The 26867-nt window shown below is 38.8% G+C and overlaps 1 protein-coding gene across 1 annotated transcript in view; it reads right to left on the bottom strand.

Moving 5' to 3' along the window:
• Window positions 1-8318: 8318 nt before the first annotated feature.
• The window catches only part of mettl24 (methyltransferase like 24), a 323303-nt gene continuing 304754 nt past the window's right edge, over window positions 8319-26867 (bottom strand). Inside the window, exon 5 of the mRNA XM_028797600.2 lies at window positions 8319-10112. Within this exon, the coding sequence (XP_028653433.1) occupies window positions 9795-10112 (318 nt within the window). The 3' untranslated portion in view covers window positions 8319-9794. The remainder of the gene's footprint in view (window positions 10113-26867) is intronic.

Below are 26867 nucleotides of genomic sequence, written 5' to 3'. Positions count from 1 at the left end.
AAAGTATCAGTTTGCTAAATGCCATAAAAGAATTGCTCAGAGTAAGTAATATGTTGCTTTAACATTTAACTGTATAAAACAGCTGCGGTGGGTTGGCACCCTGCCTGGGATTGGTTCCTGCCTTGTGCCCTGTGTTGGCTGGGATTGGCTCCAGCAGACCCCCGTGACCCTGTGTTCGGATTCAGCGGGTTGGAAAATGGATGGATGGATGGATGTATAAAACAGGACCACTAAAATATGTGTTTTGTTGCCAGGTTTCTGGAAAAATCCAAGTTAGAAGGAAGTAATAACTTGGCACAGTAAGGTCTGACTTACTTTTTTTTTGTTTGTTTGCTCTGGCACAATGAAACTGCATGTGCCTTGTGGTGTTCACTGCTTCAAAGTGCACCTCATTTCTATTCAGAGTTTTAGGATTCAGTCCCGTACACCTGTGGCACACTTCAGAAATCGGGTAGTGCTGCTGTAAAGTGTGCATTCAGTGTTTCTGATCTCCACGGTGTTTCCTCCCATCCCATATCCCCAAGGCCTGGTGATTACAAAGGTGCCTGGGGCTGTTTCCTGCCTTGTGTTCAGTGCTGCTGGGGAAGGCTCCAGTCATCACAACCTGTATTTGACTACAGGGGTCTCAGAATATTCTATTATTACTTTGGTGCCTGTTTTCTGTATGATCTTCATCTATAATTTTTATTACATCACTCAGTTCTTTTTCTGGCTCAAGCTAAATGTGACCTTCATCCTCTTTTGCAAACAATATTCTTAAACGTACTTTGTCTCTTCAATCTCATCTTCAGCTAAAGTTTTACTCTTTTACTTTTGAACTGGTCTGACCTTGTATTTCACAAATCTGGAAGCAACTTTCATCTCCTAAATGACCTCCTCATTTAATGCACTTTTATCACCTCAAAATCATTCCGACTCTGAGATGTTGTCTCACTTGCATTGAAATTGTAGCAAAATCATGAATTTGAACTCTCAGCAGATGCTGTTTGTTTATGTCACATTAACCCTGCACCTTAATATAGTTCACATTTTGAGGGATGCCCTACTCTAACAGTGTAAATGAATACATATATAAACGAGGGGGGGGGGACCCAAAAATAATGAGAATTTTTTTTTCTGGAGGGGGCATTATTTCTGATGTTTGCCACTAAGTTTGTTTACTAGACTGCCTTCTGCATCATTTGCCCAAGCAGCATCCTTGAAGTGCTCAAGTGTGTGTGGAGGGAACGACCCGAATTGTGGCGATTAGGCGAGTGGCTTCTGCATCACGACAGCACTTCCACCCACACAGCATTGAGTGTGCAGCAGTTTCTCACAAAAAATGGGACAACGGTTTGCCACCCCTCCCCATTCCCCAGAACTTGCACCCTGCGATTTTTTCTTTTTTCCAAGAATGAAGATGGACCTTTAAAGGAAAGCGTTTTCAGGATGTGGAGGAGGTCAAGAAGCAAATGACACAGACACTGAAGGCTGTCACTTGAAGAGTTTCAGAACAGTTTTGAACAATTGAAAAAGTGGTGGGGCAAGTGTATTGCGTCTCAGGGAGAGGATTTTGGGAGCAATTTACATTTTGGAAATGTTCAGAGAAATAATACTTTTTTTTTTTTTTTTTTTCTTGTTATTTTTGGGTCCCCCCTCATGTGTGTGTACACACACTCACTCTCACTGGCCACTTTATTAGCTATACCCGTTCGACTTCTGTTAACACAAATACCTAATCAGCCAATCACATGGCAGCAACTCAAAGCATTTAGGCAGGTAGACATTGCAAAGATGACCTGCTGAAGTTCAAATCGAGTGTCAGAATGGGACAGTAAGGTGATTTATGTGACTTTGGCACCAACATGTTTAGATGCTGCCAGTCTGAATATTTCAGAAACTGCTGATCTACAGAGATTTTCACGCACAACCATTTCTAGGGTTTACAGACAATAGAAGGATAAACATAAGCGTTGTTACATTGCTTGCTTTTCCTTTTTATTGCACATTTTTGCATTGTTTTCATTATTGTGTGTGTGTAGCAAGTCCAGGACAAAGCATTTCTTGGTCTTTTTTGTTTCCAGAAATTAGGGGACAGAGCTGCTATTTATACAGTATTATCTTAAATTTACAAAAAGTGTTACTACAGTCTGGCATGTTGAGATTTCATAACTGTTGGACCCTGAACGTATTGGAGCACCACCGCCACTGACTTGTTCAGCTATGGGACTCTTCAATTGTGTCTCTTCATGAACTTCTACCCACCAGACTTTTCTGCCCATGACTGCTCCATACCAGACAGCAGTCCAGGGGGTGAAATTATCTCCGCGAACAGGGAGGGAGGACGTGTTGACCGCTACAGGAACATTCACCTTGCTAACCGAGATTTTATGCTGTCATTTGTTTTGTGATTGCTATGGCGGTGATGATTATTTTAGCATGGTTATAGCTTGGAGGAGGTACAGTACGTAGAATGACTTGGCGATAGTGCGATTCACAGCTGTAACTGTGGTTCAGCCATGGGCCTCATGCACTTTGCTGTAAACAGCGAGGTTTTCAATACAGTATAAGAAAGTATGCCTTGTTAGAATTGAATACTTTTTAGTTAATGGGTTTCATGCTGGAGCAGCCCATCTTGGATATCTTATCAAAGCCTTGATCCACATGTTACTAAACATCATCACTTTTATTTTATGGAATGTTTATGTCATAAATTATTTTGTAAGGATTTGATTTCTCAGCTGATCTCAATAAAAGTGCAGGTCAGGTCACTGTGGTTCTCTCATAAACCAGTACATTACCATAATATTAATAATCCTTTGACTCGTCTCCCCTGCAGCTCACTGAAGTGTCACCCGATAGTGAAAATAGGTGGACATTGGCTGTGACAGCATCGTGGGAGACGCAGTGTGATTGAGGGTTACAGCCCAATGTTTACACGTGTGCACCTGGCATCTGGTTACTGGGTACCTGAACTTGCATTGTCTTTTGTAAAACATCCATTTGAGAAAGCAAGCGCCACACACTAAAGTCATGTCAAGTCACAGTCTCATTAGCATCTCCATGAACTCTGTAAGCATGGCATGTGCTTCTCTGACATGGACAGGCTGCTCTACTGCTCATGTTGAATTGGCTGTTAGCGAGTTAATATTAATCCACAAGTTTACTGGAATCGGTGGTGTCAGCGAATTTCAAATGTTGTGGCACTGCAGCTCGTTTTCTTCCTTCCTAATCTCAAAGGCTTCACTTTATATTTGTAGTTTGAATTTAAACTCAAGGGTCCACAAATAATGCAGCAGATCAAAGGTTACTTTTTGCTAGCACCCTTGTAAATTAAAAATACCTTCAATATGTTAATCTTCAAAGGGGGATACGAATTAATTGTCAGGGTTGTGGGGAAAAGTTTTATGCATTAGAGCTTTGGCAGTGTGTTGTGGAACATTTTGGAAGGTGACACCATCCAGATGTTACAGCTGAGAGAGCAAATTCACAACGGCCCTTTTCTTTGTTTGGTTTACATAAGGGTTTAGTAGCAAATCCAGTGTGCAATTACTGGCAGGTCAGTGCTGAGAAAGATTGTTTAACACATTCATTTCATTTTGGATAGCTGCACTTTTTTGATGTGCTTAGGTGACCAACAAAATAAGTTGTAATCCCTTGTGCTAGGTGATGGTCAAAATGTGATGCAACAGACATACATTTCATCTTTTTTTTAGTATACATCTATTTTCCTGAACCAGCTTCTTTCATTGTAGAGACACAATTCTTGGTGATGTTTTTCACTCAGACTGGCACTTCTGTGATATTTGTTGAAGGTACACCAGCAGCTTGAGGTGACCAGACCATGGACAGCGTCCTTCAACATTCAGATAGATGAGGCTCTGACAGTTTCAGCCATGTGAAGTGGTCACATGACCAGAGTCCTAATGCCATTAGACATTTGTATTCAACCGCTAAGCCTTGAGACTCAGATGGATGATGGTATTGTTGTACATAGAACTTGAATGCTGACAATAACCAACAGTTCCAAATGAATTCATATTGTAAAAAATGTGACTAACATATGAAATTGCTCTCCTAAGATTCAGTGATGAATGAGATGATTTCTGGCACAGTATAAAACTGTATGCCACTGATAATTAAAAGATTCTTTGAGTTACAAAGTTACCTCAACGTTTGTGAGTTGCCTGTAGTTGAACATGCGCTCCAGCTAGCCACATGGCTTTGCTGCAACTATAATTTCACTGTTATTTTGCATACTGTAAGTGAAGATGAACTTTGGCTGGCCTGGCCAATCAAAATAGTGTAGAAAAGCAGCAAGCACAATCGGCACGTGAAAGGTTCTTATGGTGAGTTGTACACGCTCCAAGTCAATGATGTGGATGAAGTACTGCTGATGATTTGCCAACAGAAGGAATGCTTTGGGATTTATGATCAGCTGGGAATGACTGCTGGAGGATGAAAGTTGTAGATTGACTAGTTTTAAGAAAATGATAATATCCTTCACCCATCCCATTGAGAGTCACAGTGGCAACACACTGAGCTGAGCAAACCAAGCAATGGCACTCTTTTCTTGGCTTTGTCTTCTGGGAACTTCCCAAATGCTCTCGGGCAAGTCAACAGATGCCATCCTTCCCATGTGTCCTGCGTCTGACCTCTAGGCCTCTTCCAGTTAGCAGTGCCTCCATCTAGGTGTGTCCTAACATACATGCTGAAACCACCTCAAGTATCTCCCCAACAGATCTGTCCAAAATTACTGGGCTCCTTGCCCGATCAGAGACTTAGACAGAAATGTTATGCAGGAACCTCGTTGTGGCCACTTTTACTTGCAGTCCCATTTCTTTCAATCATTTCTCAGAGCTTGTGACCACAGCCAAGGATGGCGATGATGTTGGCTGTCCTTTAATTCAAAAGCTTTGCCCAAGAACTTGCCTCCTTCTGCACTAACACATCATTAAAACCATCACTCCTGCACCTATTCAGTGGGAACTCTCATGATCAGTCATTTGTGAAGAAGACCCTGAAGTGCTTCTGTTTTCCCACTGGGGGTGGCTGCTCACCTGTTATCTTAGGAGAACAAGCCACGCTGGAGTCTACAGAGCCTATGTAGACAGGACTGGCATTTCCTCTGACCCCTTGGATATCTGTGCAGGTACAAAGAGTTGACCCATAGTTCCACGGTCAGGACAGAAACAGCATTGTCCCTCCTTGCTCTGATGTTCGACTATCAGATGGAGTCTCCTCTGAGGTAGCCTAGCACTGGCTCTTTTGGTAAAGTGTGATCCCTTGGTAAATGGACCAATCCCTCTGTTCCTGGAGACCACCACTCCCTACATGCATCCGTCTCCATGGCTGAGGCTGCATGTTTGTTTGAATTACATATTTAAATCTCCTGCAACCCCGTCTTTTAAATAATTAAGTCTTTTAGGGCTGATTTTTTTTACTTTTCTCCCAGGGCTTAATATTTGTCCAACAAACTCAGTTTTCTGAAAAGCACACAAAGCAATAGTTTCTCATATAAACCAACATAAAATGCCTGTTGCTGTGTGCACTGCCCCGTTACCACACGTTAGACTTCTCTGGCTGTTAGTTGCCCTATGAGGTGGCGGCAGAAGCAGCAGCAGATCAGCTGGGGACTGATTAGCTGATGCCACTACCTCACTTTCGTTTTAGATCTTGATCTCCAGATCACTTGCACCAAATTTGAAGTCTGACAAGTCAAGAGTCCAATTCAAAATAATAAAATATACGCAAAATGTTGTCAACTGAGATTTTGCTTTGCACATTCACTTGGCTCTCTCACTAGATGTTGATGCCACTCCAGATGTTGTTTACTTTACTTGTGCACATGCAGGCATTCAACGTCAAGTCAACGAGTCTAATATTCCTCCCTAGCACAAAGGATACACCTATAAAATAATGGTGTGTTTTGTCGATGTTTACAGCTCATCGTTGCTCTCCACCTATGGATGTCGACTTTAGTCAACATCTGCCCTAAAAGAGTTAAGTAGATCAAATACAACCAAAGATGGCTGCTCACTGCTCATCTCTCGTCTTTCAATGTTCATTATTAATACAAATGTGTTTGAGCAATATGCTAAAAGGCCTTTGAATTGCTTAGAAATGTATATGGAGAACAGCATCCACCTTTCTTATGTGCAAACTATCTCCAGAAGGCAGTGGTAAATCACTGGGTCAAGTTCATATGTTAAATAAAAAAAAGAGACCTTGGGCCAAGTAAATTCTGTCAATCTGGAGTCAAAACACCAAGAAAATCAACTGCTGTTCTTTGGGTTCAATAACGTCTATGATCTCAAATTAATGGATCTTACAGAACGTCACAAGTGAATTTAATACGAGTAAACCAATGTCAGGCACTGGCAAGGACTTCTTACAAAAGCTGGAGAGTTTTCACAAACAAGCACAACACTTAAAGATGGTTTATTTTGCAAGTTTAGCTTAACTGTCTAGAAATTGGTCACCTTTAAAATATGTAATATTTATTAAACAAATTACTTAAATCCCAAATGATTTTTTTTTTAATTAATATCTAACAGTATCTGATTTTAAAAATGTGTGTCCTGGCTGGTATGCTGGATAGGCCCGTCCTCACCTGAGCACATTTATGATCTGGACGTAGCTAACTGACCAAGAGTGCTTTGCTATAATCTGCACCCTTGTGGAGTGGGAAGCTGCTGCAGTGATACTCTACATGTGACCTATCAGAAGTGTGGATTGAGTTCAGCAGGTAGAATTTGAAAGTCTCCAGAAGGAGGACCGATTTTTGAAGCATGACCAGCCATTCCCTCTGTCCCTTGTGTCTAAGAGTTGTGTCAAGGACTGGATATATTAATGCTTGCAGAAGCATGCTGTCTCTCTCCCGCTCCGTTCACGCAGAAGGACATACTACTCTCTCTGCTGATGCTCTTTACAAACAGCTATGCCGTCTGTTTCTGCCACTCCATCCATGGGCCATGGTAGAAGATGTCGGATAAGAAACCAATCAACTTACTAAGACAAAGAACCTAGTAGCCTATAAAGGATTATTAGCTCATATTTCATCTGCTTATATTCTGGGCACATTTGGAAATCTTTCTCTCCTGCCTGTTATGGTACTCAATTGGGTGATGTGGGGGTTAAAGATGTAAAAGAAAGGGGAAAGTATTTAACTACAATAGCAGTTAATCCTGACAGTGACCAGGACTGGTAAGAATAAACATACAAGGGCTACAGATGGGATTTGGAGCATTCTGTTCAGGTCTCCATAGCAAAGAGTCTGAAAGGGAGAATACAGTCACCCTAGGGGCCTATCACAAAAACAAAAAAACAGTACACATATTTAAAACTTTTTCAATGTAAGCATGACGTGCCCTTTACAAAATTTCTATGATCCTCCTCCTTTGCTTTTGTCCCAATGTCAATGTTCTCAGTGAGTTGTGTGATAAGTTGTCTGGTAAGTGTGAATTAAACTCTTGGGATAGTAATTTCTCAAAGTGCTTAGACTGTAAGTTAAAACAGTTTTATAATTCACATGCAAATTTATAAGGAGAAATCAAAGAAGAAAATGATTCTGTGCTCTTATCGGTGAAGGATTTGTTTGAGTCATGGCTGAAGAAAGGTCCTTACTTAATGATGCCTTCTATTTTAGTGGGGATGAGTAGTGTCCCTAGCAGGGTAATGCTTGGGATTTCACCACTTTCTGTTTCATGACCAGACTGGCCGAGAACCCAGGGCCTCCAAGTTAGGAAGCCTAACCTTATCTAGTTGACCAATATGAGAACTCTTTTGGTCAGCTAAACAAACAGGCCTCTTAAATCTATACTGTGTCTAGCAGAGCATCATATTACACAGTGGCAGGCGCTATATCCCCCTCCTGTGATGACTAGGAAAGACAAGCCACGGTGGAATTAGTTAATTCTCATGAAACAAGTGGCTAGAAAGAGTTTTTATTTTTTTTTTTTTAAATTAAGACCTCCATTGTTTATGGATTCCTGTGTTTGAAACGCATCTTGGCTGGTTTGTCAGAATTGCATGGTCTCGTGTTTATTTTTATTTTAATTTTTTATTTTATTTTATTATACTTTATTAATCCCGAAGGAAATTACTTTTCGCATACTCCTTGGGGTCAAAGCGCAGGGTCAGCCATTGTACAGCGCCCCTGGAGCAATTGAAGGTTAAGGGCCTTGCTCAAGGGCCCAGCAGAGTAGCATCTCTTTTGGCAGTGACGGGGATTCGAACCAGCAACCTTCAGGATACCAGCGCAAATCCTTAGCCTCAGAGCTATTTCTCCCAAAGACGTGCTTGTTATGTTAACTGGCAACTCGAAATTGTGTGTGTGTACCCTGCAAAGAGCGTGTGCCCCACCTAAAACTGGTTCTTCCCTTGTCCCCAATTCTGAACTTGGCTAGGCACCTTTGATAGTATATAGACAGAAGAGTTGAGATGAATAGGCTTTCTACAGTTAGGATTTCAATGCCAACTCGGTATGAACCTTACTTAAAGCTCTATTAGAGATCTACTTGTTCATCGTCCTGAGGATAAAGAAAGACATGTTAGACATAAACTTAAGCTGCCTTGCAGCTTTGAATTGTCTTCTGAAAACAGAAGGACTTTGATTAATCTCCTTCGGACTCCCTGCATTTACAACCCGAGGCATATCAGGCCCAGTCACCAAACTAAAGTTCAAGGTGTCCACACACCCCTAAACTGGCACCTGAAACGGGAATGCAAAAAGATTTAAAAGGTTTTTATGAGCAAGAAATAATTCCGTAAAGGAGAAAAAGAAACATGACAAACACCAGCTGATGGAACAGTGCGCACCCAAAATTCACCTTGGCATTTTTACATCCCTTTTAATAGTATTTTTGATGGCACGCACAAATGAATAGGACCAACATGACTTTGTGTCAGTACACAAATGTTCTAAAAAGGTGGCTTCTCTGCCTCCTGCCTTTACGAATCAGGATGCAATGCTGGAATTCTGTATGAAGCACCTTGTGGAATTTCCTCACAGTTTTTGTACATGCTAACAACAAATGGGAGGACATAACAGAAACTAGTAAAGGTGAGTTTTGGTTATTGGGTAATTTGTTTTCTGTAATACAAAAAAAAAAAAAAACAATTATGTTTGGAATTTTATACTGTTGTGCAAATTAGCCTATAGGAGATATTTAAGCATCTACTTCACATGGTTTCATAAGTTAAAGAATATTCTTACAAAGCTTTTCCGCATTAAAAAAAGCAGCCGTCCTGCAAGTGGTTTTCTGGCTAGAGACCAAGCCTCCACCCACCTTATACGAGTATGTCATGGTGAATATTATTTTCTACACTTGTCTTTGTAGTGTCACACTGACTTTAACGAGTACTGCTGTCCAAGATATGCCCAAGGAATCTGCACATTTGTCTGCCCCGCAGACTTCTCCTGTGGAACGTTTTGCAGTCAGTTCACCTGTCAGCATGAGAAGCTTAGCCTTACCCTAGAGTTGAATAGTTGGTCATAATTGATGAAAATCATTTTTGGTGTTGAAAAAAAAAAAAAAACATTTAAAGCTACAATGAAAAATCATGTCCACATTTTACACTGTGTGGGCTACGATTTCATTTTTCAGGCCATTGCTGTTCTTTTATTTGTAGAAATGTGTTTGCTGCCTACATCTACCGCCTCCAGGCTTTTAGCTTGCTGCTGTGACTCATGCTGCTTCTGACCCTTGTGTTTAAATATTTGGAGAATAATTAATTTTGTTTTCTGCTTCATTTTTGTTTTTCTTACACTCTGCTAATATATTCACATTCATACAGCACAGTCCTTTTCCCAGTTATCGCCTCCATCTGGTGTTGACCCAGCAGAGAGTGTAGCTGCTGCTGGCATTGAAGATGTTCTTCTGTAGAAAAACATGAGGTCCCTTTGGATTCTTTTGGCTGTGGAAGAGGCGGAATCCATTGCGCTCCAGCTCTTTCAACAAGCTGTACCAGTAACGAACCACAGTGCTATCATCCCCACTGACTTCGAATCCTGGCCAGTGTAGGTGGACTTCAAACAGCAACTGTCCAATCTCACTAATAACATTCTCCAGGATGAGATTCTCAAGGATCTTCCATTCTGTACTTTCTACGTCTGCCTTGAGGACATCTACCTGAAAAGAACAAAACAGAAAGGCCATGTTTCAGCAGAATCATCAGTCAAAGAACCTTTTGTTTATTTCAAGAGCCCACTTATTCCAATATGATGTCCCAAGGAAGGAAGAGCACCAAGTACAAAACAATGCAGAATCCAACAAGAGTTGGAGCCGGTCTATCACAGGACACACTCACTCTACACAAATGACTTAAGCTAGTATCGCACTGCTCGTGATTTTCAGCCGTAGCCTTCATTTATATAGACTTAGTGAGGTTTGACTTTGTTTTTATATTTGACAGGGGTGGGCTCTTTTTATCTGCAACAATTGACAACCAATGAGCCCTCAGCTAGAAGTACAGAGAATGCAATGCGGTTACAAGGAATGAAAGTTCGTATAGACGAGACATTCTTCTGTCTGATCTCTCGTGTTTTCCTTTTCCATTCTGTCGTAGTACAGCAAAGGCTTAGAGTGCGCCTGAGCTCACCTGTCCTGGAAAACATCCATACAGCCACTGGTGCGGCAAGAAAACACATCCTAATAATAATGTGTAGCTGTCAATATTGAATTAATGGAGCTGCTGAGAATAAATTAATACTATTGACACAAGCATTTCAATATCAATTAACCGTTAAAAATCTGAGTGTAACAAATAAACAAACAATAAAAGGAAAATGTCCTGCGGTGGGTTGGCACCCTGCCCAGGATTGGTTCCCTGCCTTGTGCCCTGTGTTGGCTGGGATTGGCTCCAGCAGACCCCCGTGACCCTGTGTTCGGATTCAGCGGGTTGGAAAATGGATGGATGGATAAAAGGAAAATCCTGAACTAAAACATTATATATTTCATATAACCATCTGCAACCATTCCATCACAAAATGGTACGAATTAATTTAATGAACCAAAGCCATATCAGCAGCCCACAATGAGTAGATAATCCCCTGTTGTGCAGCCACAATATGCTGTCAAAAGGCAGCAAACCTGAGTTACTTTGGAAATTTTAAACTATGTTAAAAACTCATGTACTGTAATCCATCATCTCCTGCAAATCCTAGTTGTGTAATCTGAAATTGAGATTACAGTCACCAAATCAGTAAATGTGACATGTTGTTGAACTCAGTTATGCACTGTGACATTGGTCTTCAAATAAACATGTTTGGAGTGCACAAGGACTACCCAGAGAAGTGAGAGAACCAGGCTGGGCTCCTAGACCTGTCAGGTGGCAATGCCAACTAATGTGCCACCAACCCACTGATATAATACTCACAAGCCTAGACTGTGATTTTGATTCCTTTTTCTTTTGTCCAGTGTATTTTCTTGTTCTTAAAATCATTTTTGTTTTTATTCTTTGGTTTACTGAGGTTTCATTTTCATTTTGTGGAATTTTAGCATACTTTGAAAGTAACTGTTATCATTTAACACTTATCATAAGCACTTTGAGCTACTTTTTTGTATGAAAATGTGCTATATAAATAAATATTGTTGTTGTTGTATTTAGTGTGTTTATCATAGTCACAGTCATTTTGTGGATTTTCTTTGATGCAGGAGGCCATTTTGTGCCTAGTAGCACATCCCTGCTTTTATCATGTGACATCACGACCTGGAAAGTTTTTAGAGCAGCAACATACGTCTCCTGGAATGCAAGAGTCCGTATTGTTAAACGTAACATTTGTGGCGCCAGATACTGACATCTCAAAGGCTTTACGATTATTGCTTTTTCACCAAGAATTTTGATTTTGATTTTTTCTTTTTTACTGACTTCTAACCGTTTCCCATTTAAAAGTGTCTGATTCAGTGCTTCCATCTACCAGTCCTGTCAAAAACAAAAAAAAAAAACAATTGTCCTACATACTTTTCCTTCATGACAGACACCCACCCAGAGGAAAAATTAACCAACCTTGCTCAACATCACATATCAAAAATCAAAAGCTGTGCTGGCTTCAGACAATCTGTGTGCAAAGCTGATGACTTACCGTCACTGGTCCTACGCAATATGTACTTTGTCACTTGAGCATGTCATGGAGTTTCTGATTTTGTGTTAGCCCCACACTCAGTAACAGGCTGAAATGTATATTATTTTTTAAAATTTATATGGATGTATTGTGTATTTGCTCTCATGTGCTCAAGACACTGCATAACCTGTATATAGTTTAAATTTCAAATAGTAGTAATAAACACACAAAGCACTGCTTTTTAATCCTATTAGTAAAAATGTTTAGATTTCAATATGGGACCGCTGAAACAAAACTGGGCAGAAGTCTGCTATTTACATAATATAGTTGTAGTTTCAAATAACGCCACACCACACTAAACTTTTGTTGGTGCCTCACAAGCTCCAATACCAATATAAACAATGCTCTTGGCTCAGACAATAAGACTCTTTTACTTCCTTTTAAAAGTAAAAAGCCAAATTATTCTAATACATTTGATAACAGCCAATCACTTTAGCTATGCATTTGCTTTTCTAAACTATTCAAATGTGCAAGCAGGAAACTGATTAGAGGAGGCCAGGGATAGGGATACCCTGCAGCTCAGTGTGTCCTTGAAATAATTATATAATCCAAAAAAAGAAAGGAAACTCTGAGTCACAGATAGCCTGTTTAGGTAAGCAGCAAGAATAAAGTCTGTAATGAACAAGGCTTGTTTTGAATTTCATACGGCACTTTTCACCTAGCATCTGAAATATTCTACTCACATTAGCCGACAGAAGGGACAATTAAAATATCAAGTCTGGTTTATTAGGTCACCGGCACAACCTGAGTGAAGCACAAAACTGAAATAACAAATCCTAAATGTTATATTTTAGGTGCACATAGAGACAGAAACTCTTACAAAAACCTGGCTGTAAACTGACATGCCTGCAAGCACAAGAAAGGAACAAAGTGGCCAAGATTACCACAAAGTAACAGTGTTGTTTCTGGCAGAAGCTTCACTAAAAGTTTTAACATTTTTACAAAGCAAAACCAAAAGAAAAGTAAAAGGATTTAATTCATGACCTGAAAAGAAACTAATTTCAAAATAAACTTGCATTAAACAAACCTTTCAAAATTGAAAATATGTTTATGCTTTTTGAAGTAAAAAAATAAGAATTATCTTTACAAGCTTTAGATGTTCCGTGATGTTAAAACTCCAGATGTGTTCTTGGTGCTGTCAGGTTTTATATTGAAGAAACGATTAAAGCACATAGTGAAGCAACAATGCTGTGCACTGTATGGTAGTGATACTGTAGATAGATACAACTTTATTTATTTAACCAGGAGGAAATTTGCCTTTTTACAGAAGCTCTTTAAATAAATAAATACATAAACAGACAGATCATTAAGTAAATAAATACACACATATGCTTTGGTCTAAACACACACCAGAATGACTGAAAACCAAGAAAATTCAAAAGAAAGTCTCAGTCACAGTGAGACATTATGCAGACATATTGCTGTTGGTATAAAGGAGCCTCAGTAGTGTTTCTTGAATCACTTCTGCTGAATAATTAATGGATAAAAATGGTGGCATCCACACAACATCATGGAAACAAAACAAAAAAAAACAAAAACACAAAAATAATAATAAAAATCAAAAAAACTGAACTATGAAATTATGATGGAAATGAGTCTTATTTACTTCTATGATTGAATAAAGGAAAAACAAGCCTAAAATTCCAAATATAAATATAATAATTTAAAAGTAAAATGCAAAAGATATCCTTGAAATATTCAAGAATTTCAAAAACAAAACTCCAAAAATATACAGACAGATAAGAAATGCAGAAAAATAGAAATCAAGAATGAAGAAGTTAGACAAAAATAGAAACATAAAATCTAATACTATACAAAATAAATCAAACAAAATAAACACAGAATTCCAATCTCCATAACAAAGCCAATAAAATTAATAAACTATGTTAAAATATACAGTAATCCCTCACCTATCGCGGGGGTTACGTTCCAGAGCCCCCCGCGATAGGTGAAAATCCGCGAAGTAGCGACCTATATTTATTTTATTATTTATGCATATTTTAAGGCTTTATAAACCCTTCCCACACTCTTATAAACCTTTCTCACTCTCTTGTTAACCTTTCCCACGCTCTTATAAACACTTCCTATGCTCTTAAACACTTTCTACATTCTTAAACACCTCAGACCAACACTGCACACTGCACGCAGCGATCAGACGTCAATGTGTCTGCACTCGCTTTGTGAAGGGGGGCAGCTGAACTCACGCTGAGCAGAAATGGACTTTGTGCTGCTTCTGCCAAAATGCCTGCTTGTCGCTCTGCGCGAGGAGTGTGTGTGTGGGTGTGTGAGAGCTGAACGCACCTTCGCTCAAACCCCCCCCCCCCCCCCCCCCCACCCCTGAAGCGCAGTACGCTCCTGCCACTTCGCATTGTCAAGGGGGTGGGGAGCTGAATGAACGCTAAGGAGAAGTGGACTTTGTGCTGCTTGTCGCTCTGCGTGTCAATAATTTAAAAGCCTGTACATCACCAATTTTCCTGTCTCACTGTCTTGTCTTGCATGAAGTTAAAATGTTTTATAATAGTGAGATGTTACTCATATCCTTAGCCCGACATCCACATATCATATGTGTTAACAAAGTGTGTTTTATAAGTTTACATGTGTTTAAAGCATGTGGGATGGGAATTTTAAGGCTTAAACTATAAAAATGTTTATTTATATGGTCTTTCTATATCGCGGATTTTCTCCTGTTGCTGATGGGTCTGGAACATAACTTCCGCGATAGGTGGGCAATCACTTGTATTTAAAAACCCGCGAAGTCGTGAATCCGCGAAAAGTGAACCGCGAAGTAGCGAGGGATTACTGTACTCAAAGCTGCAAGGCAGCTTAACTTTATGTCTAACATGTCTTTAAGTAGATCTCTAATAGAGCCGTAGGTAAGGTTTGTACCGAGTCGGCATTGAAATATATTGAATATCAAATCCAAAAGTTACAAAAAAAAAACAAACAACTGGAATTTCGAAGGAATAAACCTTAGGTCAGAGACCACAAAAAACAGACAAAGAGCCAAACGGTTAACACCACTGCAATAATGCAGTGTTTACAAGCTATTTAAATAACAACAGTTGCTGTGATGGAACTAGTCAGTGCACCCGAGAGCGGTTACATAAGTTCACCTTGTAAAGCAGTTTCAGCAACACTGTTTGTATAAAAATGTACTACAGTATATAAAAAAATGTTGTTTCTCACCAATCCTAACAATTAACATATTTTTTCTCATTATTTTGAAAGTTAACTAAACAGAAAGAGGCTACCAAAACTGCTTAATAAACAATTTAAAGAACAATTAAACGAAGTAAAACCTATCAAAAAAAGCAAACAACACAACACCCCAGGGTGAGATCCACATGAAACCATGATACCAAATTCCAAACCTATGTGGTGACAAAATTACGTTTTTTGGATACTTCCCATCAGCAAGTTCCATGAAGCTATGAAGTCTGAAGGGTGGGCGGGTGGTGCAAAGCTTGCCTCAGAGAATCATAGGAGGAAAACTTGTGCATCTTCACTAAAAATGTAAAATGGTGCAAGTCACTGGCCAGAAATCGACCATCAAAACCACCCTAAAAGAGTTTGTGAGAGAAGGACATCAATACTCATGAATCCAAGGAAACATTGAGTCCTGTTTCTTATGAAGGGGGAGGTACAGTTGATTTAATCACATTGTGTTAAGAGGATAGAAAAATATCAAAACTTTCCAGAGGAAACTGATAAACCTTTACTAAAGAGTCCGCTTGGTCTACAAGAGGTTGATTTAATAAGAAGCAGCACGTGGTTCAACTGCTTTAGGCCCTGATGCTACCCTAAAAAAAATAAGCCATTCCTCATCTTTATGCTACATATTATTAACTGTCGTGCTTGCCTATTTGACTCCTAATGACCACAAAAGTACAACATATTGCTGAAAGGGTAGCAAAAGAAGAAGCACAGAAAAGTGTAAAAATTTCACAAAAAGACAGCAATAAAGATGGTATCTAAGCTTAAAGATGCCAGTAAACCAGCACCTCCACATATTTTTATAAGAAAGTAGCTGATGTAAACTAACATGTCAGTACATGTGCTTGTGCCCCACAAAAGGAACACATACCTCATCCACAGCTGTGAATTAATCTTGTTATGCAAAACATCAAAAACTAGTAAAATTAATATTACTTAACAGAATGTAAAATGGGGACAGCTAGTTATGGAACCTGGCACATCACAGGTGTTACCCCCCCCTTTCTATTTGTCCTCACATACAACACTGTTAAATTTAGTAGTTGTATGTTTATGTCCAAATTTTCACTTAGTTTGTCAATTTAAATTATTTGCAGTTATGAAAATACCATATGATTAGGGCTGTCTAAAAATACATATGAACTAGAGTCCTGTCCAGGGCTGGACACTGCCTTGCATGTGATGCTGTAAAGGAAGGTTCGAGTTCCTTCTGACACTGTAATGGATAAAGTGTGTTCAGAAAATGCCTGCATGGAGGACTGTTTTATGTATCTTTATAGTTTGCTTTACATAAACCTGAGAGCAGAGAGTGGGAAGCTGTGGGCGAGTTGTCTTTGTCTTTATATCCTGTTCTTTTATATTCCTTTTTATGCGACTCTTACTTAACATTAATTTCTTATTCCTGTATAACAAAAAAACTGAACAGAAAATCAGAAGTGCAGGTAGAACAATTAGTCCATCGGCTCATGATCAAATAATGTACCTCAATAATAGAGCAGGTCTGGGCAGCTATGGCTGAAAAATGACTAAGGTAAGTTTACCAGCACTACCATGAGAACTGCACACATCACTGTGGTGGGCATGATGGTCTCTTTATGATTGAGGAGAGTTTAGGGCAAGTACAGCACAAGGTATTAAATCTAGCCAATGGTGGCTTGGTAGGGGACTTAAATGTCTACAGCAATCTCTACTCAAGGGTGTGACAAACTTTGCTGCAGCTGATTTGCCATCTCTGTGCCTTCTTTGTGTAACAAATGAGCAACAAACAGGGGCAAAAGCATACGACTGACAGACCAAAGACCTAAAGGGATAAAAGTTATGTCTCTCCAAGCTACTAGAGGTAGGTGTTTCAGTATCTAGCAGGCCTTATCTTGGAAAAGAGAGTGGGAATAGAGAGAAAATACAAGAGGTGGCACCTCCTCCTGGACTTTAGAGAACACACAGTCTTAGCTGGAAAAAAACACTAAATTAGTGTAAGCCAGTCAAATCCTGGGTGTTCGTAAGAAATGTAATGATTTACTTCTTGTAATAGAAGTACATAATAAACATGAATAGTCAAGTCAGATATTTGAATTAAAATTTATCGTCTAAATATTTTTGAATGAAATAGAAATGTCATTATTCACCCAGAATAGAGATCCATACAGGGCTTGATCCCTACTTAAAGATTAAAAATCAAAAACAACAATATTTATAATCACTGACCTTGAAATAGTCTAAAAAATAGAATTAAGTATCAAAAAAAAAAATGATGTTTGTGCTCAGCAACCTCAAAATGGTAGAAAATGACTCCACGTGCCTGTATTACTGATCACTGACACAACTATTTTGAGCCTTTGCTATGATACTTGGAACTTGGCTTAGGTGCATCCCATTTTATTGATTGTCATCAAGATGAGTCTACACTTGTTTGGAGTCCACCTGTGATCAATTCAATTGATTGGACATGATTAGAAAAGGCACAAACTTGTCTATAGAAGGTCTCAGAGTTTACTATGTGTATAAGAGCAGGTCAAAGAAACTGCCTACAGAGCTTAGGGACAGGATCGTGTCAAGGCACAGATGTGTGGAAGGGTATAAAAAATTGTATGCAGCACTGAAGGTTCTCAAAAGCACAGCGACATCCATAATTCTTAAATGGAAGATGTATGCAACAACCTCAACTGACTGCCTGGTCAAATTGAGCAATGGAGAAAGGCCTTGATAAGAGAGGTGACCAAGAACCAGACAGTCACTCTGGCTGAGTTCCAGATAACATGTGGAGATGGAAGAAATGTCCAGAAAGACAACCTCTACTGCAACACACCACTCAGCTGGGCTTTATGGCAGTGTTCAGATGACACATGAAAGCCTGTTCAGAGTTTGCAGAAAGGCAACTACAGGACTCTGACTGTGAAACAAGATTCTTTGTTCTGATGAAATCAAAATTGAACTGTTTAGCCTCAATTCTAAGTGCTCATCATCTGCGTAATACCATTCCAATGGTGAAGCATGGTGGTGGCAGTATCACACAATGAGTTGTTTTTCAGCAGCAGAGACTCAGAGACAAAACAGGGCTGAGAAAAAGGTGAATGGGGCAAAGAACAACAATATCCTTAATTAAATTCAGCTCCAGAGCACTCTGGACCTCCGACACGGTTCACCATCACTGGCATAGAGAGAGAGATTTGTGAGGTGAATTATTAATGATTATAGCAGAAAATAGAATGAGTGAATCATGCAAAAGTGACGCAAGTAAAAGAATGATGAGCATGGTTTGTAGCCCTGTCTCACTCCCCTGCAGATGGGAAAGGGGCAAGATAAGTTAGAACTCGATGCATTGGGAGTTTAGTATAGTGTCTTAATGTTAAACCCATCACTTACAAACTTTCCACAGATAATGCCAATTCAGTGTGTCAAAGACCATATCTGCATCTAATGAAATGAGTGCTGCAGGTGCCATTTGGGAATGATCTCTCTATTGTAAAAAAAAAAATCTTGCGATGAAACGTGATCTGGAAGAAAGACAAAGAGACACTTCAGAGAGGCAGTGACACTTTCACTTCCTGCGACACGGTCAAGTCACATCATACTGACAGTATGAATCAGCCCGGAACAAGTGGAATTGAAAACCTTGCAGGTCCAAGCGGGCTCAGAAATAAAAGACAAAGGCAGGTCCAAACATACACATGCAGAGCAGGTTACAGATTATGACAGCAGTGGAATTCGAAAGGCTCAAAATAAACCTTGGCGCGATACACACGCAGAGCAAGTTAAAAAATATGACAGGACTACAATTTGAAGGTGTCAAACAACAGAGAGTACAGATCGCATTTGCACAAACAAACGGAAATTATTACTAGGTGAAATAACGGCAAAAAGAGATCGAATATATGGACATAGGTGATATGTCGGAAGTAAATAGATATTGTAAGGCTTTAAAGTTTAAGTCAGACTTGTACATTGTCTACTTCGTGTTGCCATCAGGAAAAAGTACTGCTGCTTCCCAGTGAAGAAGCGTTTCTGCAAGAATTAAAAGATTGTTGTTTCGTGAAAGTGAAATCAACAAACACTACAGGCAAAATATACGCGTCTACAATAATTTTTTCACATTAGCATCATTCAACACACAAAATGTTGCTTTACACAATAATGGACCATAAGCTATGAGAATCTGTGTTCCCGCAACAATTACAGCTATGACAAGTTTAATTTCGAAAAAAAAACACAATTTGGTCAGGTGTACCTTTATGATCACTGAGAAGCAATGCAACATAGAGTCGAAACAGTTAAATGATCCGACGTAATAGATGTTATACAGCCAATAATGGATACAAATCCATACGTCCAAACGTATCACACTTTACACGAGATTTACCAGCAACACAAACAGAATACAATCACATAAAAGAAACACCACATCAAGTTATTTTAGTACATATAACTCAAAAGAAAGAAATAACATTACAACACAATTCTAAATTCAGCTGCGGTAGCGGTGTTGACAAATACAAATTCAGAATGCATGAAACAGTCAGAAAGTCCAAGTACCAGTCGAGAGAAAGATCTTGATCTACTCCACTGCCAGCCTGGGGTCTGAGATAAAGTGCTGCAAGCCAATATGTGTTAAGCGGCCGTGGTCAGGATAGAGAAGAAAGGCTTGAATCAGGGCATCCCTGAATTTCTTCAGGAGGACTGGGGATATTGCCTTAGTCTGTGTACTGTAGACGGCGAAGAAGAGAATCTTGCAACTGTTGGAGGTAATGGTCTTTGCCTTGTTCACTTCTCATAGGACTATCTGCTGGTCAGAGTATCTTTACAATCACAGGTAAGGGATAGACTGAATCAACATTCTCACTGTAAATCTGGTTAACCATCATTGTCCTTGAAATTTAGATGTGGGAACCAGACAGTCCATCACAACTTGAGATACTGCAGCATGTCACCTTTTACAGCATTTGAAGGAATAACCCAGGATTCTAAAATTATGGCTCTATCTTTCTATTCTGTTAATTTAAGCTACAAAGCAACTGTTTTGGAGCAGAGAGAGAATATGTTTGAATAGTGATGCTCTGGTTAGACCAAGAAAAACTTCAAAGGATTTAGAGAGCTTGTTCTACTCAGCCTTCAAGGAATTAAAGTCAGTTCATAAATCCGAAAAACATGTTTAACGATGCATGAAGTATTGTGTTTTTTTTCCTTGCCAAAATTTTTGTTTCTGTAATTATCAAGGACTACTGATGAGGATCAGTGATGTTTGGAATTGAGAGACTTCTTCATAAGGTTAGTAGTCACTGACTAAGAAGGAGCTCTTCCTAAAGGCATCATTTTGATAAGTTAAATTAAAGTCTGGTTTAATTGTAGTAATAGATGTATAAGGATAGAAACGCTCAGTCGCGGAAGTTGAAGTGTATGGGGTCAGGACCAGAGAGCAGATAGTGTGCAGCCATTCCCTAGTGAGTATTATGTGGGTTCAGAACACTAAGTTATATTAGAAACGCTTAAAATATAGTTTTAAAAAAGTAAGAAATATTTATAGCAATAACAATGGTGTAGTAGTTCACATTTAAAATGCCTTCCAAATCCAGATATTTTACTATGTACTATGATTAGAAACCTGACAAGCCTTTAATTTATTCATCTATTCTGTAAAAACCACCTAAGCCATTTTCAAAGTTATGAAAGCCACTCCATTGGCCTCAATATAAATTAAATATAGATTATACTGAACAAAGTACCATTCACAGTAAGCATTACTGTACTTTAAAACTATTTTTTGAGTAGGTACCATACTGTGATACCTTTACATCTGTCGTTGAAGTATATTAGCGGTATAGACAGGTATGTGGGTTTGTTCAGGGACAGACAACACACAGAGACATCCCAGTATGTGCAGGACACCTAAGAAAGCCTAAGGGCATACAGTTCAACCATAGGAAGCTCGTGAGAGAGCCTATACACTGCTTTATCTAAACCCATTTAAAATACTTAAAATACATGTGACTTGTAAGGCATCTCGTACTTAAGCTGATGAGCTGAAGCTGATTTAATTAAACTATTCAAATTAGAAATTATTACTCTGGGCTGAAATTAATTATAGTTGGGGGAAGATGGAATTATCCTTTCTTGTCTGTGTACCAACCTATAATTTGGCAGTTACTTGCTATTCCAGACATCTGTGCTCATACTTGGGATGACAAGTTCAAGCTGAGATATAGAGAGAGACTGAATTAACTAGCCCACTTCCATTGTCAACAACAAAAATTGCAAAACCATAAAGGCATCCTGAAAATTCCACCAAACTGGTTTTGGCACAAATAATGATGCAGACGTGTGACATAAGTGATTAAATACACAGTTTTTAAACAACATCCTGGCTGACCTGGGAGCCCACAGCAGTTGTGATTTTTTAAACTAATTTCCTAGTTATGGCAGCAATGTGTTCTGGTCTATTATCATGTAGGAAAAACCTATTTTCGCTGGAATCCATGAAGGGACTGACAAAAGGATTGATCATCTTAATGACCTACTGTACTTTTCAATAATCATATTCTCTTCAAACTGTGTTGCCACAAGTTGAATAGCATATGTCTTTTGATAACAGTGTCTGAAAGAACCTTTTCTCCAGGCCTACTGAGAATCTTGCATCCCCTATCACTTTATCTTAAATAGAAATGAGACTCATCACTATTGACAAACTATCCTAGCCAGTGAGGCTGTTCCCAAAATCACATCAGTCTTTGCTGTCTGTGTTGGTATCTAACGGCCATGTCACAATGGACTTTTCCACTAATGTTCAGTTGTAGCCTTCATTAAATTAATTTTAGTGAGGCAGTCTGAAGCAATCGGAGGTGTGCTTCTGTGAATCCAGGTCATGTAATACGACAGTTCCAGGAACTCACTCCAACTAGTCTGCAACTTGCTCCGATCAAATCAAACAGGTTTAATTTACTCTTTAGTCACAGGGGTGGGTTTTGTGTGCTGGACATCTGAAAACCAATGAATGCTCATCCAGAGTATAATGCATATAATGCAAGTGAATACAATACAGAAAACAGGTGTATGGGACCTCAAAAACAGAAGACAAGCGTGTTTGTCTGATGTCTTGTGTTTTATGTGCCATGAAAGAATGGTAAAAAGGAAAAAAAGGCATTTGTTGTATAAGTTCAGCTTGATGACATGCAATATTAATTTCTTGAAAAAAAAAAATGAATAAATAAAAACAAAAAAACATGTCTAGTCATAATCTGTTCTTGACATAATCTCATGAGAAATAAGATGTACAATATTCCAAATAAGGATTTATTTTTGTACTGTGAGAGGCCAAGTGCTTTGTCATGACTTGGCCATCTCTACAGCTATTGAGCTGCACCTATTGCCTTTTGCCAAATTTGGCATCACAGTTATGCAGTTTTTTTCTGTATATTGTTTTTAGAGGTTTTGTTGTTGTTTTTTTCTGTGTGGGAGTCAGATTGCTGTCGAGAAGCAAAGGGCTAAACAAGACCCTAAAAAGGCTGATACTATTTAGAGAGTGATAAACAAGGGGCACTTTAATACTATTGTGCTAATATTTTTTTATAATCAATGTAGCACAGTGCATCCCATCCTGTTTGCTTATATATTTGTTTGATATGTGTGATTTCATTATTCTTTATTCACAGCTCTTCTGTAAATGTTTCTTTTCTTTGTCATTCATCTTAGCATTACAGCTATTATATTAACTACTTCAAACTATACTATGAAAAAAGTGAGAGACTTTTAACATCTGTCTACTTTTATAAACCCTCAGCATATACTGCATTTTAGGCCATTACAACAATTTAAAATGATATGAATCTAACTCAAGGTGAACGGTGCAGTTCATAATTTTATTAGGCCCTATAAAAATTCTGAACCAGCTTAGTGCCAGAAATTCAAAGGAAGCCCTGCTCTTAAAGCAGCTGCAAGTCTCTGCAGAGACATATTTATGAAGCCCACTAGTTAAACAAAGGCCTGTAATATAAATCATTATGGAGAAACCACTTTCTTTCAAGTTTGGTAGTATGCCCAGTCATTTGCCTTGTGGTTCTTGATACATGTTGACCATCATGCAGTCAGTTTAAGCAAGAAGAAAGATAAGCTTTTGTCACAAACATCACTACTTTTAAGGAATTTCTCTTGGTGGATATGGCCAGTTTCTGATCAGAAAGGTCTAGAAATTAGCACCGGTAACAAGCCACTAATCAGCTGAGCTGCAAAGAAGAGTTTTAAAAACAATGAGCCAATTGAAGGCAATCAAAAAGGAAAAGTGTGTGATAGCGTACAGAGCTTCCAATGTTAAAATGCATTTTTTTTAAATTAAACATCACTATGTACTCTTAACTATGTACTCATATATGAAGAAGTATAAATAAAGAATAAAGTTAAAAAAAATCATTGTGTACTCACTGGTGTAAATTAATAACTCTTGTATCAAATTAACTCTTATTCATCATTTACTGTGTTGCATAGGCCATATTTTTAATCTCAGAACACTTACCATATAACAGCGACTGGGTGTCTGTTGGCTTTTCGGGCTATCCTTAAGATAATTACTTGAAAACCACTGTGATTTATTTATTTAGTTAGTTATTATTAATTCACTTCTTTATTAATTATACATTAGGCAGCACTTCAAAGCAGATATTATGGGATTCATACTACTGAAGCAAAAATGTTAAGTCAAAAAAATGGGAAGTTGTTATTCAAATCATCCTTCTTTCTTTTCTGAAAGCTGTTCATTCCTTCACTTGGTTATTCAGTCAGGATTAGGCCAGTTATTCAATTTGCTTATCTTCAAGATATAGGAGCAAAGAAAAATACCATGAAAAAATTCAAACAGACATATATTTTGTTGTTTGGTTCTCTTTGTCTACATTAGAGACCCGGGGACTTAAGCTCAGTGCTCAGGGGATGGTCCTAAGACACCATCAAACCCAGGAGTGGACGTACAGGATCATACACCTGCATTGGTTCAATTAAAGAATCAGGAATTTGCAAAATATACACAACATCTGAATTTGGAATGAATCTGGAAAACATACAAAGAAACCATGTGGACACTGACGACTATGAACAAATTGTACAGAGATTGTGTAGGCACTGAACCCGAGTCCCTGCAGCTGTCAGTCTGTAGCACTGCGCCACTTAGAGACAACTAACTATGACATTTCTCATGCTGAAAGCAAAATGTGAACAACAGTTTGCTTGAAAACAGATGAAAGTAAAGCAGGTTTACGCACATATGCATTTATATGGACCATTCAGAAGTTTACTTTCTTCAGTGATGCCACTGACTGGAATTTTTATTTTCCTTTCCTCTGTTGTCAACTGGCCAAAGTGCAATAATAATGTTAACAGAGAGATATTGTTAGAGTCCTTTGGCATCAATCACTTTGAAATTGCTTTGTTATACTGTATGTTTAAACAAGTCTGTATTTTATGCATTTGTATTATATGTGTATTTCATAACATTTGTTGTTTATATTTTACCTATATACAGTGGTGTGAAAAACTATTTGCCCCCTTCCTGATTTCTTATTCTTTTGCATGTTTGTCACACAAAATGTTTCTGATCATCAAACACATTTAACCATTAGTCAAATATAACACAAGTAAACACAAAATGCAGTTTGTAAATGATGGTTTTTATTATTTAGGGAGAAAAAAAATCCAAACCTACATGGCCCTGTGTGAAAAAGTAATTGCCCCCTTGTTAAAAAATAACCTAACTGTGGTGTATCACACCTGAGTTCAATTTCCGTAGCCACCCCCAGGCCTGATTACTGCCACACCTGTTTCAATCAAGAAATCACTTAAATAGGAGCTGCCTGACACAGAGAAGTAGACCAAAAGCACCTCAAAAGCTAGACATCATGCCAAGATCCAAAGAAATTCAGGAACAAATGAGAACAGAAGTAATTGAGATCTATCAGTCTGGTAAAGGTTATAAAGCCATTTCTAAAGCTTTGGGACTCCAGCGAACCACAGTGAGAGCCATTATCCACAAATGGCAAAAACATGGAACAGTGGTGAACCTTCCCAGGAGTGGCCGGCCGACCAAAATTACCCCAAGAGCGCAGAGACGACTCATCCAAGAGGTCACAAAAGACCCCAGGACAACGTCTAAAGAACTGCAGGCCTCACTTGCCTCAATTAAGGTCAGTGTTCACGACTCCACCATAAGAAAGAGACTGGGCAAAAACGGCCTGCATGGCAGATTTCCAAGACGCAAACCACTGTTAAGCAAAAAGAACATTAGGGCTCGTCTCAATTTTGCTAAGAAACATCTCAATGATTGCCAAGACTTTTGGGAAAATACCTTGTGGACTGATGAGACAAAAGTTGAACTTTTTGGAAGGCAAATGTCCCGTTACATCTGGCGTAAAAGGAACACAGCATTTCAGAAAAAGAACATCATACCAACAGTAAAATATGGTGGTGGTAGTGTGATGGTCTGGGGTTGTTTTGCTGCTTCAGGACCTGGAAGGCTTGCTGTGATAGATGGAACCATGAATTCTACTGTCTACCAAAAAATCCTGAAGGAGAATGTCCGGCCATCTGTTCGTCAACTCAAGCTGAAGCGATCTTGGGTGCTGCAACAGGACAATGACCCAAAACACACCAGCAAATCCACCTCTGAATGGCTAAAGAAAAACAAAATTAAGACTTTGGAGTGGCCTAGTCAAAGTCCTGACCTGAATCCAATTGAGATGCTATGGCATGACCTTAAAAAGGTGGTTCATGCTAGAAAACCCTCAAATAAAGCTGAATTACAACAATTTTACAAAGATGAGTGGGCCAAAATTCCTCCAGAGCGCTGTAAAAGACTCATTGCAAGTTATCGCAAACGCTTGATTGCAGTTATTGCTGCTAAGGGTGGCCCAACCAGTTATTAGGTTCAGGGGGCAATTACTTTTTCACACAGGGCCATGTAGGTTTGGATTTTTTTTTCTCCCTAAATAATAAAAACCACCATTTACAAACTGCATTTTGTGTTTACTTGTGTTATATTTGACTAATGGTTAAATGTGTTTGATGATCAGAAACATTTTGTGTGACAAACATGCAAAAGAATAAGAAATCAGGAAGGGGGCAAATAGTTTTTCACACCACTGTATTTATTTCAGCACTCTACAGAGGGTATTTCTTACTAAACTATAGTATTTCTTACTATATCTGCCAGTAATCATGAATTACTGAATAAACACTCCAGACCACAAATGAATCAGTTTCTCCCCACAACCCTTGAAATCTTTTGATAAAAAAACTGCAATTTCATATTTTGAAAATAGAAATACACCACCAACTGTTGCTCCAAAAATCTGGGTTCAATCCATGACCCAAACACTTTCTGGAAGATATGTACACATTCTCACTGTTTCTGCGTGAGTTTTCTCCTGGTATTCTGGTTTGCTGCAATATCAAAAAGATGTGTAAACTGAATAACTGGCCTAGTGCTGTCTGAATAGAAGCTGGCCCTCCTTAACTCAGCAAAGCAGATTTGGAAATGAAAGGATCAATTATTTCAATATTAACTTACTGTTTTTGTTTC

Source organism: Erpetoichthys calabaricus, chromosome 3, assembly GCF_900747795.2.
Source record: "Erpetoichthys calabaricus chromosome 3, fErpCal1.3, whole genome shotgun sequence".
NCBI lineage: Eukaryota > Metazoa > Chordata > Cladistia > Polypteriformes > Polypteridae > Erpetoichthys > Erpetoichthys calabaricus.
The sequence above is the reverse complement of the archived record's forward strand: the minus strand, read 5'-3'. Positions and strand labels throughout refer to the sequence as shown.